This window comes from Cyprinus carpio, chromosome A16, assembly GCF_018340385.1.
Source record: "Cyprinus carpio isolate SPL01 chromosome A16, ASM1834038v1, whole genome shotgun sequence".
Classification (NCBI taxonomy): Eukaryota; Metazoa; Chordata; class Actinopteri; order Cypriniformes; family Cyprinidae; genus Cyprinus; species Cyprinus carpio.
In genome coordinates this window covers 3,662,748-3,677,631 of record NC_056587.1, presented here as the reverse complement: position 1 = coordinate 3,677,631, position 14,884 = coordinate 3,662,748, and the positions used below count along the sequence as shown (strand labels likewise).

General features: G+C 37.1%; 1 protein-coding gene across 1 annotated transcript; it reads right to left on the bottom strand.

The window, feature by feature from the left end:
* Positions 1-3,631: 3,631 nt before the first annotated feature.
* Positions 3,632-14,522, bottom strand: LOC109104690 (glycogen synthase kinase-3 alpha-like). Its single transcript, XM_019117977.2, has 10 exons — positions 14,066-14,522; positions 10,180-10,367; positions 8,077-8,160; positions 7,836-7,946; positions 7,585-7,715; positions 6,852-7,056; positions 6,673-6,768; positions 6,038-6,224; positions 4,031-4,108; positions 3,632-3,918 (listed from the first exon to the last, which is right to left on the bottom strand). Exons 1-10 carry the CDS (start codon positions 14,238-14,240, stop codon positions 3,851-3,853), a joined length of 1,323 nt encoding a protein of 440 aa, XP_018973522.2. The 5' UTR covers positions 14,241-14,522; the 3' UTR covers positions 3,632-3,850.
* Between the last annotated feature and the right edge of the window lie 362 nt (positions 14,523-14,884).

The following is a 14,884-nucleotide window of genomic DNA, read 5'->3' as shown; positions in this document are numbered from 1 at the left end:
ACTCATAAAATACCTACAAGGTGCTTCAACATCTACATTTATTTATCACAATTTATTTACTGCGTATTTATGTTATGCTATAGTATAGTAAAGGAAAATTGCATTTCCAGAATTTTTTTTCATGTTATGTGTGGTCACCAAAAGAGCCAGGGCTGGGCCCTGATCAGATTGAATGGAATTGACCCCAGTATCCCCTGTAGTTTTTTTTTTTTTTTTCTGTTCCTTTGATGCTATTATGAATGTAACTGATAATAATTGAAAACACTGTGATCTTCTATATGTGTATGTTGTTACTGTTCTTGTTGTGCAATAAACAAAAACAGTAAAGACATTAAAGTTAGAGAAATATCCTTTAAAATATCAAAGTCTATGACTATAACGATTTTAATTGGATATTGAAAATTCGTAATATATATATATATATACATTATATTCATTGAACAGAAATACATTTTTATAAAATAAATGTTGTAGCCTACATCTCTTTTCCAGAATGTTCTGGACATCTCTAACTCTGTCAGCAACCTTTGTTTTTTGTTTTGTTTTTATACAAACCGAGTAGCATGATATGGTACACCATAACATTGATTACAATAGTATTATTTGTTTTATCATAGTTCATAAACAAGACTCAACAATATGGATCTGCTTTGAATTGCATTAGAAACAAAAATCAAGAAAGACATGTATTTGCACTATAGGCCCAGCTTATTATTTAGGTAGTAATTTTTGTCATCTGGTGTGAGATTGTATTCATTTTGTATATGGTTTAAAAAAAAAATTAAAATGTGATTGAAATAAAAAATAATTTAATAATCATGATTAACCTTTTTACATTTATAAGATTAAATTTATAGCCACTTACAGAGGTTTTAGAGGTTCTTACAGAAAAGCTGTTGCTGTAGTTTTAAAGTTCAAGAAATTTAACTTGTTTATTAATTGGAAGATAATCACGTGTAGGACTATATTAGATGGAATAGTCCTTCAGTCAAATATCAAGTGACAAGTCAATGTTTCATTAATATGCCATATAGTAGGCTTACATAAATCCATTTAGTTTACATATATAGCAGATCAAAATCTTTAACAAATCATCTTTTCATCACCTCTAAGTCTAAAAGTTAAGGTGCTTTGCAATACTTTTATACAAAAGAATTTCGAGATAATGAGTGATGAGATTACAGATATGACAGGAAGTTGTGTGAAGTTCAGAGAGGTGACCGCATATCTGCCTGTCTGTCTGCTGAAACAAACACCCCATTAGTATTCAGTGTATGACAGCTCAGTGGCTCATAGAGTAATCAAACGTGTGCCAAAGGACTTGAGCTGATGTCTCTGTCTCTTCTAATTAAAAAGCAAGGTTATTTTACTTCTAGAATGAATGAAATAGTGGCCACAAGGGGTAGGCCTATTCTGTGTCATACAATTGTAACGACTGCACACCATATTAAAAAATGAATACATTAATAATGTGAAAGCGATGGACAAAAGACAGTAGCGTTACACCTTTTTGAAAAGAGAAGTTGAACAACTTCATTTGTGGACCTGAAGAAAAATGAATGCAGTGAGATCAGACTGAAAATAATAATTTTTAAGGTCAAACCAACACAAACAACATTAAAATGATTTTTCATGATTTAATCTCATCTCCACCTTCTAATCTGAGGTCATTTACAAACGCTATTACCTCATCAGTGTGTGACTATAGAGGACAACAGAGACTTCCAAAACCTCCTGATTGGCTTTAGTTGGCTTCAGAGCACTGTAATCAGTCTAAACACATAGTTGTGCTGAATTGAAAGTCTAATTAGAATCAAACATCTGGTGCCATTATACTTTGAATGTCAAGCAATGCAAATGCAAGAAGGCTTTTCAAAATTGTGACCCTCAGCTAAAGCTATGAGTTAAGAGGAAAATACAGCAACTGAATTTTGAAGGATGTGTCAAGCCCTGTGGTTGTAAGAAGGATTTTTTAGATTTTTACCCCCTTTAACAAACACCTAAAAAAATTTTTATTTTTATTCAGAATGTTCTGCAATGTAGTATTTCATACCTAATATTCAGAAGCTACACACAGCCTTTAATAAATGCAGTGCTATTTTAAAGACTTTTTCTAGCCTTTAATTTCAAAATTGTATCAACAATTGGGTAATCCAATGATAAATAAACAATTTAACCAACAGAGACATTTTATAACTTTAATAATGAGTTTATTATTTATACCAACAAACAAAAACATTGTTTATCTCTCCCTCTCTCTCCCTTTAACCGTTCATCTCTTGACTGATGGGCCGAGCAGCCTGTGTGTGGTAGTGTGCACCTGCGCTTTCCAGAACATTCCATCAGACAATATTCCAGAGTTGAGATATGAACGTTACACCAAATGACGTCGCACACACAAACCCCTCCCCCATCAGACTGTTAAAACCAGAATCAGACAGCAATACAATAAATAAAAAGATCAGAATTAACACTGATGAGGAGGGGGACGGGCGAGCAGGCAGGCGGGCGGGTGGATGGATGGGTGACCGGACGAGGAGAGAGAGTAAGAGAAAGAGACTGAGAGAGATCAGGTAAAAACAAAATTTTGTTCAGTTTCGTCTTTCTCCCCAGATGCAGGGAGAGGCTGGATGAAATATTATATACAGTTGTATTTGACGGGATAGGAGGAAGGAAGGAGGGAGGGCGAGAGAGAGAAAGAGATAGAGAGACCGCGAAAGGCTGGTTTCTGCTCACACCAGCACTGCTCCACTAGGAGATCTAATTACAAGGACAACAGAATAACAATAACAAAAATAACAAAATAAAAGGTACATGGCATTTACATATTAGCAATGAGAGAGGAGGAGATAGGAAGGATGGAAGAAGGGAAAGACAAACAGCTCCAGTCTCATTTGCTAAGTGTTCATGGTGTGTGTGTGTGTGGGCTCATGTATCAATGTGTCTTTTGGATGTACATCCAATAAATCCACATTTAAATGGCATGCCGATGTATATAAACACACACACACACACACACACACACACACACACACACACACAAGGCGTACACTCCGTAATACACAACTGTAATCAATTAGAACAGCTAACACAGCTATTGATGGTATTGACCTACCAGTTATATGTGTGTGCATGCACAAAAACAAACAAAAGTGAGCACGTTTTTATAATGAAACGGACAAAAAAAAAAGATGATAAACCCTGTCTCATATATAAATATATATATATTTTCTGTGTAAGAGATTTTAAAACAAAAGAGTGTGTGATGTTTTTTTTTAATTTTGATTTTTGCATTTTAAGACACCCATTTTCGTCTCTCTGTGAAGAGAAAAAGCACATCTTGACACACAAACACTGACATCTCACGCTCGCTGCTTCATAAAACCCGTCGCAGTCCTTGCATTAGTGCAAGAACTCCTAAAGAAAGCTAAAAATGTATTACTTTAAGAGCAAAATTAAATTTAAATGAGCTTGATATCTCATATCATTGTTTAAAAGTCAAAAGGATGGCACCAGAGGCAGAGAGCAGTAACTGTGCAGTGCTCTTCCTGCCACTAGGGGGCACGTGTGCCCTAAGCGGCCCTTCACATTCTTTAAACCTAAATATGACAGTCATCATATTAAAAAAAAATTTAATCGACATCATCTCCTCCTGTGATGATTGATGTCATTAATTTGGGCATCACACACTTCTTCCATCATGGGAGAACATGACCACACATAACACGAGGTGACAAGTGTGTGTTTGTGAGAGAGACTGTTCGGAGCTGCTTTTGGGAAGGAGAGAGGAATGAGAAAGAAGGGATGAGGAGAGAGGGCTGACAAAGTCGCAGTAATGCCAAGGTAACAATTAGGTGTTGTTGCTCAGGGGTCCCGGTGCTGAGCTAGACTGGGCTGGACCGTCTGAACCGCTGCCCTCTGCAAGAGACACATACATAACATGGAGTTAAAAAAATACAGCAGGACAAATCCATACGGATCGACAGAAAGGGTAAGTCAAAGGCATTTGGTATGTATGGGTGATCGGTACCGTGTGAGGCAGGTGTCGTCTGCGAGCGAGCATGGGGAGGAATGAGAATGGAGTTCAACTGTGGTTGGATAGACAGCTCTGTGGGGGGGGCAAAGAAGACAAAGTTAGCCATCAATATCTAAATGTGTCAAAACCCTAAATAGCTCTTTACGAATTACAAGCAGAAAAATTATTACCTTCTAAGTTTCCTAAAAGCCTAAATTTGATAGGTTTTGACAAGCTCAATAAAAAAGCAAAGTTGAATTACAAAATGTACCATTTTACCCACTATTTGCAGAGCTCCAGACCAAAAGAAAGACTAGTGAACAACTGGCTCTTAAAATGACACTTTGTTTTTAGCTGGCAAATTACAGAATCACTCAACATAGATGGTGCTGACATTTTTACTTAAGTTCACTTTTCTGGATTTAATTTCAAACTCTGTCATCGGTGTGAGTGTGCTGTACATTGTTCCTATAGGCACTAGAAGTATAAATACATTGAGTGCACTTCAGCTCATTGAATAGCAAGTTTATAGTTTGCTGCTTTTTAACAAACAGACATGACCACCGCCTGTGTTAATGGGACAAACTGATCTCAAAAGCCTCTGCACACTTTTATTATAGTGAATTATCCGTAAAGTGAAATAATACAATGTTTAAGTTATAGAGACTGAAGTTGTATACATTGACCTTTAGAAGGTTTGAGGTCAGTAAAATGTTTTAATATTTTTTAAAATAAGTTTCTTGCTCACCAAGACAGGATTTATTTGATCAAAAACAGTAAAACCAGTAATATTGTGAACTGTTTACAATTTAAAATAACCGTTTTCTGTTTTAATACATTTTAAAATATAATTTATTCCTGTGATGCAAAGCTGAAATTTCAGCATCATTACTCCAGTCATATGAGTGTCACATGATCCTTCAGAAATCATTCTAATATGCTGATTTGCTATAACATTTCTTATTATTATCAATGTTAAAAACAGTTTTGCTTAATATTTTTGTGGAAACAGTGATTATATTTTTTTTTTGGATTCTTTGATAAACAAAGAAGAACAGAACAGCATTTATTTGAAATATATTTTTAAGTCTTTACTGTCACTTTTGATCAATAAAAAGCATAATTACTGAATAAACGTTCATTTTTTTTACAAAAAAAATAAAAATACTGACCCAAAACATTTGAATGGTAATGTATATAATAATAATAATTCAAAATTCTAATTAATCAAGAAAGCTTTATTTCAGTTTATATGCAGTGATCAGACATATAACCTAATCAGATTTGTGCTGTGCTAATCAGGATATTTCTGTTGGTGTGCAAGAATGAAAAGCTGCTATGATGTTCAAATCATGAATTAATGACTTAGGAATCGGTTCCGATTACGCTCAAGCTTCAATCTAACATACTTCTTCACTGAGCAGAGAGTCACTTTTGATGAACTGAAAACCACTGGGTTGCTGTATTTACTTTTAGGTACATTAGAATTAAATTAGTTGAATTACTGACTGGTTGTTAATTTGACAACATGCAGTTAAGTTAAAGACACATTCACAACTGGAAAAAAGCTTTACAGTAATGAATGGTATACTTAGTAAAGGTAACTAAAACATTTTTAGCATATATAAGGCCAAGCTGCAAGGCTAAAATAAGCAATGCTTAACCCTTTTTTAGGAACATCAATAGTGCCAGCATCAATTTGGAACTAAACAATTTTTTGGTTGTTGTTATTGTCACATGTAACCATTGTATTCACATACTGTTTGTGCTACTATTTTTAGTTGCTTATTAGAATAGTCACTTCTGAAACAACCATGCGTGTCAGCATACTGACACGAAAATACTGTCGTGGGTATTAGACAAAATTAGCTCTTTAGACATAAGTACCGCCTCAACATACTGAATTGTTAGAGATTTTCTACTGTGTGCGAGATAAAAAGACAAATGTATAGAAAGAGAGAGCGTGAGCCTCCGACAAGACTGAATCTGAATAGAAGTGGCAGTTCTTTCAGTTGGACTCACCCACAGGGCTGAAGTTGAAGAGCTGGGGAAGTTCTCGGCCATTAGGCAGACGGGCGTTCGGCTGGCGCAGCTCGTCAAAGAAGGCGTGTGCACAGGCCTCCAGCGGAGAGAGCCGCGTCACCGGTGTGTACTCCAACAGACGAGAACACAATAAGATGGCTTCAGGAGGGGTCCTCGGCTTAAACACCTAACACAAACGCACAGAATCACAGGGAAACGTCACATCTGACAATTTGAAAAATGAAAGACCAGTTTAAAAATGAATTTTCAGCCTAAACAGTTTTAGAGGGCAAAAATCATTGACCGGAACAGTAGCGTTAAATCAGCACTGATCAGACGGCGTCTTTTGACTGTGTCAGAATCTATTTCATGCAAAAAATGTGGATAAGCCACAGTAAACATGTGAAAGTGACGTGACATACAGCCAAGTATGGTGACCCATACTCAGAAATACAAGCTCATATTTCCTTCGGAGACCTACCAGTACCACTCAAATGTGAACACATTATTATTACTATAGTTACTTAAGCAAAAATCTATTATAAATCACTAGTTTGCCCTTCTATAAAGTCCTAAAATGTTTCTTTCTGTGAGATAACTGAGAACTATCACAAATGTAGCAACAAGTGTTTTACCTTCGTCCAAGGGTGTGCTTTGATCTGTGGGAATTTAAACTCTGTGTAGTTGGGGTTCATCTCTCGGATCTGTTCTCTTGTCGGGGTCCCCAAAACCTACAGAGAGTGGACACAGAATTAATACATGCGTCTATGCATACTCTTATAAATACAGCAACGTAGACCTTCCACTTCCACACCTTGATGATCTCCACGAGCTGGTCCACTCCACTGTCACCGGGGAATATGGGCTGTCCCAGAAGCAGCTCTGCTAATACACAGCCAGCTGACCAGATATCAATGTTGGATGTGTAATCCGTGGCTCCGAATATTAGCTCGGGAGCGCGGTAATACCTCGAACAGATGTATGACACATTGGGCTCCCCACGAATTAACTGTTTTGCACTGTGGAGATCACACAATAGAGGGTTATAAAAATGTTATCAAAAATACACACGTAAAAATGAAATAGTGGGCTGCACATGAAGGCATACAACTGGCAAACTTACATCATTGCTGAAAAAGAGAGTTGCATTATCATCATTTTGGAATCAGACCAAGGCTCTTCGAATCTAAATCAAATTGCAAGATTCCCACCCCAGGACACAAATTCACACAAGCTTGCCACACAGGGCCAAACCGTTCTGTTACTAGGTAGATTGTAGTGTAAATACCCCACAACACTTCAAGCGTTATCAAAGAATGAACTAGTTTGATGTCATTTCAAACTAAATCAAAACAAAAGTTAATTTGTAGTTTCGGTGTTGCCAAAAGCAAACTTTCTGGCTGGCAAACACCTTTGAACTACCACTACCATTTTGTTATTGAGGGGAAAGTGCAAAGCACATATTTACATATTCAGATAAATGATGATCTTATACATGGGGGTGTGTTTTAAATACATTCCACACTGAGAAGTGTCAGGACACACACCTGCCAAAGTCACACAGCTTGAGTACAGCTGTGTCGGGGTCCACCAGGAGATTCTGTGGCTTTATGTCTCTATGGCAGACGCCTTGGGAATGAATATATGCCAGACTGCGAAATAACTGATACATATACACCTGAGAAAGACAGACAGATTGTGGGGAAGGAATGACAGAAGGAGAGAAAGAGATGTTATTGTTTATTGTGCATGTAATTATGAACACAGTAGCAGCAGTCATGACTACACAGAGACTTACTTTGACATAGATAATGGGGATAATGGTCTTGGACTTGTTGAAGTGGCGTGCCACCCTGTACACCGTTTCTGGTACAAAATCAAGCACCAGATTTAGATAGACTTCATCTTTCTGATGAGAGAAAGAGAGAAGGCAGATTAGATTGTTCAACAGAGATAACATTCTTCAAATATAAATGACTCACAAAGACAAATTAATATCACTGGGATATAAAAACTCAAAGATTGGATAGAAAAATAACCTTTTCTCCACTGGAGTAGAAGAAGTAGCGTAGCCTGACAATATTACAGTGGTCCAACTTCCTCATTATCTGTAGCTCACGGTTCTGTGGAGAAAGAAATGATGTGTGAAACACGGTAAAGTCGGAGCATGAAAAACAAACATGTTATTTAATGCATTCATCTGTGAAAGTTTGTTTCTCTGACTGTGCAGCCTATTTAAAACTATTGCTGCATATATATTTCATTAAATATATAATTTGCACACGAGATGCACAGATCAGCTCAAATGTCACCTGAATCCTCTGCTACAAATAAATGATCCACCCACCACCACCTATATTTTTCTCTGATTTAGATATCCGCCCTGACCCGCAACCAATCGTCACATTACAGAGATTATAATTCTAAGTTCTGCATAAAATGATGAATGGATGGTTCATTTTTAAGGGGAGATTCAGTGATGTTAGAGCTGATCTGCACAGGTCTGCGGCGCATTACGGCTCCGACACGACCGCCGGAGCTGATGGTGGCCACTAGTCAATGCTTGTGTTTATACCAGCAACCTCACATTTCAGAAGAGTTCCAGAAGTGGCTCTCCGATCCACTATTTTTGATGGACGCTGTGTTAGATAATTGAGGACATATTTTAAATGACTGAAAAACAGCTACAAATCTTTTATCCTTGTCATTCATAACTAGACTTTTAAGTAAGTTAATTCTGTCTGTAATCTACAGCACAACAAAGTAGGACATAGCAATAAACACAACAATAAACATAATTAAACTGGATAAAACATAACCATTTAGCCAACTAACCCATGGCAGAGCCCCCCAAAAATCAAGAAAAATGAAGAAAAATCATAAGGGGTAACGGAAACAATAACATAATATGCTGATCATAGACTGCTTTTCAGTGAACATTTATTTATAAATCAAAACTACGTCTTTGGCCAGATAAGCCTACACTTTCTTAATAGCATAAACACAGGTTTACTCCCTTCAAACTTTAACTGGTCACTGTTTCTGTCACTGCAACTTCCCAAACAGAACACACCCGGCCTGCTGGATATAACCGCGCTTCACGCATCACTAGTTTGCATGCAATGCTCACTTCAAGGTGGAAGGCCATGCCTTATGCTGTCTGGGAGACACTACACATATTCATGATTCAGTGTTTTCACACCCAGGGTGCTTCCATTTACATTTGCCATTAATGTGCGTTTCAGGTCTGAGATGTGAGATATTGCCATTTAAAGCCTTACAGGTTTGTGGGGTGTGATTCATTAACATTGATTGCGAATGCTAAGTATTCCAGGCTCACATCCGAGTAATTTCCAACAGTTCTGGCTCCTACAAATTACTATATAACTTTTAAAAGGTACAGAAAATCAAGTTTTTCAGACAGAATGAGGAGACTTAAAAATACTGTCAACTACCTACAGAAATACACAAATCATGACAGCAATATATTACACTAACACTAGATTACTAATTGTATTTTCTACTACAGTCCTAATATTGAATAATAAATATTTTACTGCAATAATATAATATTTAAGTACAATATCAGTGTGACTGAGAAGTGGACTGATACCCTATTACAACTAAAGTGGATCAAAAAGAGATCAGTCAATTTTTATTTATTTTTTTGTTAGCCATGTTCACTTTCGAGTCAATCTGAAAGAGGTTCAGGTCATCTGAAAATGTGGCGTGCAACACTTCCTCAGGGCAGTACAGCTTGGACAAAACAACTTAATTTAGAGTCCTAAGGCATTGCTTGCAAGTTTGGAGTTTATAAACATGAAAGGGGATGTTTCAATATGATCTTAAGCTCTTTTGTTCTTTTAGCTTTGATATCTAAGCAAAAGCAACATGAGATATTAAATGTTAATCAGTTCAAAATTCAAATTGCAATGTCAAAAAAAATATATATATTTTTTTTAAATTCAACATGATTGCAGCAGCCCTATTTAAAAGACCTATAGAATTACAAAAAACCTTTTCATGCTGGACTAAGGCAGTATTTGGTCTGTGGTGTACATGCAGGTTTTATGCATTTTAGGGTATTTTATTATGACACTGACATTACTTTGCACACGAGCAGGTTTTCTTACTCATCTTACCTTAAACCTCTTATCCTGAAGCACCTTCTTTATGGCCACCATCTCCTGGCTGTCGATGAGTCGAGCCTGGTACACCACTCCAAATGAGCCATTCCCGATCACCTTGATGTCTGTGTACGAGACCTCCTGAGGACGGTCAGGACCCTGCCCTGGTGTGGCTACTACCGTTGTCACTTTCCCACTATCCCCTAAACACACAACAAAACAAGTGTTTTTTTTTTTGTTTGTTTTCAACAAAAGGACCGAAAGATCAGAATGCTCAAAAGAATAGAGATTTAAACAACAGGAGTCCATTTTCCCATGTATGACCTGAATGAATGCGGTCACCTATTAAACACCACTTTAGTGATAAAATTACAAATAGAACATTTGACAATTTTCCTTTAAGGTCATTGTTTAATTCATGCTTAAGTGTTAGTTCACCCCTAAAATTTAAAATCTGTTAACATTTACACACTCATGTTGTTCCAAACCCATTTGATCATCTTCGGAGCACAAATTTAGGTTATTTATAATCAAATCTAAGAGATTTCTGTGCATCCTGCAACTGAATCCAAGTCTGCTGAGACATGATCACTTTATATGATGAACAGATCTATTTTAGGCTTTTATTCACTTATAAACATTGATCGGCTAACAATGTTAACAGCTAAATTTGGTAATGGAAGCTCAAGAACGCTTGCTTGAGGCGCAAGAAACAATGATGTTTGTTCTTGTGCGTAAAGCAAGTATGGCTGAGCTTCTATTTATGTTTGCTGATCTGTTTGTGTGTTTATATTGGTTTTTTGATCTATTTACAAATGTTTTGAAGAATCAAGAGTAAAATTACAATTTCCATTTTGGGGTGAACTAACCTGTAAGAAAGAAATTGAAAAATACATTGGTTTTATGATTTTATAGTAATATTTCAGATTTTCTACTAAACTGTTTTTGTAATATCAGGTGAATCAATACATTTAACTTGGTATTACAACTGATTGGTCTCTAAATAGTAGCTTCTATAACAAAAGCAGAAGTGTACAGCAAGTGAATTAACAGTTATAAAATGGCACTTCGGTCAATTTCATCTGAATTATTTTCTCGATTTTTCTGTGTTATTCCTTCTGCTCTAGCTTCACAGGCTTACTTAAATGTACATTATTAGAGGCAAACTTTTAGTGGCAAACATTTTTAAGGTTAGTGATACTCAGGTACATTTAGATTTGTCCATCCAAAACAAAAAAGTAACATTTATTTAACATCCCTTGGAAAATAATGTAATATCTCTGTAATAACACATCAGTTTGACTACGTGAAAAAAAAATTAAAAATCTTGGCATGATAAATGTGAGTGTAAATTGTGTTGTATGAGAAGCAGAGCGCTGCTGCGGGATGTCCATGTAATCATTATATGTTGCAGACATGCTCCTCATGGTAAAAATCACAGGACAATTATGCCCTGACAGTATTAATTATAAATCTACCATGTAATTTCAGCAGATAAAAACATGAGTAATAGTGCTAATCAGCTGGTGAGTGTGGTGATTTAAAAAGAGTCGCATGCACCATTTATGGTTATTTTGTGATGTTTGCATGCTTTTAAGCCTGTAATCACCTGTCCTCATTCATTGTCATTTCATGGGAATTGTTGAGCAGTGCATTCTTTAAAATTCCTCCTATTCGCTCTCCATGGAAGAAAGTCAATCAGGTTTGCATCGACATGAGAGTGCGTAAAGCGTGAAATATTCTTCAGAACTACTCCTGCATGCTTGAGTGGTCTTTATATTCAAAAGACATGAAAATAAGATTTCATCAAAGCAAACAGTCCAACAGCAGCATTAGATCTACAACAGTTAGATCTTTCTGAACTCATCTCTACCCTCTTATCCAGTATGCTATGCCTGTTTGCCACTCTTTTTGGCAGGTGTTAATAGCAATCCAACACCCGTGGTTAAATGTGTGTCCAAATACAACAGAACAACGTATAGAGCTTATCACTAGGCATAGCAGAAACACCCGGAAGACTGTTTGAACATGGGTGGAGTCTACCGAAGTCTGACCACATTTCCACCTGTGGCCAAGAGCAGACCTGAATAATGGGAATGCCTGGAGACAAACAGAGCCCTAGTGTGATGTTTTTCCATCCGTTGCTGTTAGTTTAGATTTAGAGAAGGAATGACAGATTCACCAAAACAAAATCTTTGTTTTATTACACGGCAAAACTATTATTTACCAGATCAAAGCAGAGCAGACAGTTGTTGTCACGCATGACATAGACAGTTGCTGCTACTGACAATTTTTCATCAGAATAGCGCTGCTTTGAGTGGGATGTGAGACAGTGTGGGTTGGCGGACAATTTAAATTGCCACCACATAAAATGTCATATTTTAAAGCCAATTTTTGTATGATGCAGAACATTTTTTTGCAAAATGTGCAAAAGTCTTTACATCTGAGGTGGATATATTTTTATTCAGGAAGATAAGCTCATTAACTATGAGGGAAACATTATAACAGAATAAATTGCTACATGTGCATAAAAGACTTGTGCCTTTCTAACAACCAGTCATGTGACTGAATAATTCTCTCAAAGAAAAAAAAAGAAAAATAAAAATCTTTAACAACAATTAAAGTTTGTCATTTAAAATGATGCTTAGTATTATTCTCTAGGACGAGAGAGATGGATTCAGTCACTTTGTCACGCGTTCATTGATTATGTTTATGCCATTTAGTGGCTTTCGGTGATGAACTGAATGATGATTTTATCACTGCTTCCAGCAGAAGTGTGACTATGAATATAAAAATAATGTATTTGCAAATAAAAATGTGAAAACACATGACACGTTATGCAAACTTAATGTTGATGAATAAAACGTATCGTGTTTTTAGGCAAGTGAAAATGTCAGCAGGGTAATTAACAATATAATATGCTGAAATGACAAAAACAGCAACGGTTGTTGTGTTGTAACTACCAATTCAAGGTTTCTCATGGGTTACAGTCGTACATCCACCCACTCCATCTCCCCTCGTTCCTAGTATTAACACCCATCATCATTCCCATGGAAATCCAGCAGTCAGCACCAGTGTAGATGAACGCTGCTGCCAGCACTGCAGTCACTGGGAATCATTTATAGAGCACCAAAAATGAAGAGCTTTATGCCTCTAGGGAAACCCCTGGAGTAGCCCAACCACAAATTTACATTGTGTCATTTTTCCTTCATAGGACGCAGTGCTTGAACTCAAAGCTTTGTGATGATCTGTTAGATTGCGAGTAAGAGGGATGGGGGTCGTTTAATGTTAAATTAATAATAAAGTCTTATATAATTGATTCTGATATTTTTTCCTTTAAATATATGGACAGGCAAATGCCGATTTAGTCCTCTCTAGGTTTAGCTACAAATTAAGATTATTATTAAAGACATTTCTGATGCGACTAAATCAAATGCACCCAGGGTCGCACATGGTGAAATCAGTTAAATCAAACGCAAAATTGAAGATAGAGTCTGGTAGATGTTGCCGGTAGGCTAACTGAGCTTTGTTACCAAACGAGCACATCTTCAATAACGCGACGTCTAAACATCTAACAAACCACTAATCGTATTCTAAAGAAGGGTTCAAGGTGGTCAAAATGTGATGCTTTGGTATCGATCATAAGAGATGCGTTTAGCCAGTGCTCTTATGAAGGATTGTCGAGCTAATGTAGAGCAATCAAAGCCCTTGATCCGTCTACAAAAACAAGCTCACGTTAGCTTAGCCAGTTAGCCGCCTAAAGTAGGTTAGCGCGATAATGGCAAAATAATCAGACAAATTAATGAACAGCAGTCTACACGGTCCAGCACTTCGGCTTTTACTAGTCTACTGATATCACATTTATTGGGATTGTCGTGTTATGTCATTGAATGATACTCACTGCCCAGCTTTAGGTTTCCGAAACCAGACGAACTCCCGCCTGAGGCCTGCGCGCCCCCCGTCTTTCCTGAAGAGCTTCCACCCGCGACGGCTGATCCGGCGGCGGCTGCAGCGGCTCCCGGGACCCCCGGGGGCTCAGCGAACGAGCTAGTCCTGGGCCGCCCGCTGCCGCTCATTTCGGGTTGCAAGTGAGCCAGAGCGGGGGTAAACTGTGCCTGTAGACTGGCCCAGGCGCGCAGTGGATATGTCAATCTAGACTACAATAATCGTAAAAAATAAAATAAAAAATAAGATTGCTGAACTATTCTATCAATAGCAACCTGTGCGCCTCCTCTTTCTTTCTCTGTGGCTGGGCAACTAGAGCTGACGCACAGTGACGCTCTCTGCGCATTGCTCTCTGGGTAATGAAGTTCAACAACGCTTTCACGCGCAAAGATCCTGCAGCATGAGAATGACCAGCTTTTCATTTATTTTTCACGCCAAGGTCTATTAAATATAAATGCAAAATCTTTTTTTTCTTACCAATAAAACTATCCCCGTCAATAGAATAAATTATTCGAAATTAACCTAATTTCCAATCAGTCTTTAGAAGGCAGAATGTTTGAAAAGCCATGCATTGCATAACCTTAGGACATAACGTACTATAATACAGTAAATAAATAGATAAATAAATACTGAAATGATTACTTTGACTTCAGGTGAAAAGTGCTGTCACATTTGTTGTCGATTAAAATCTTTTCTTTTACAAAAAAGTTTTTCAAAATTTACACGAAAGTCAAACAGTGAGTTCAGGAATGGGCTGAAAAAGGAAATGTTTTAA

Bases quoted from the DNA above. Each gene is read 5' to 3' on its own strand.
- LOC109104690 (XM_019117977.2), bottom strand. From the start codon at position 14,240: ATGAGCGGCAGCGGGCGGCCCAGGACTAGCTCGTTCGCTGAGCCCCCG. The intron at 6,769-6,851 runs GTGTGGAAGTGG...CACTCTCTGTAG, and splicing joins AGCTCGTGGAGATCATCAAG to GTTTTGGGGACCCCGACAAG. The intron at 6,225-6,672 runs GTAAAACACTTG...CGTTTGTGTTAG, and splicing joins AAGCACACCCTTGGACGAAG to GTGTTTAAGCCGAGGACCCC.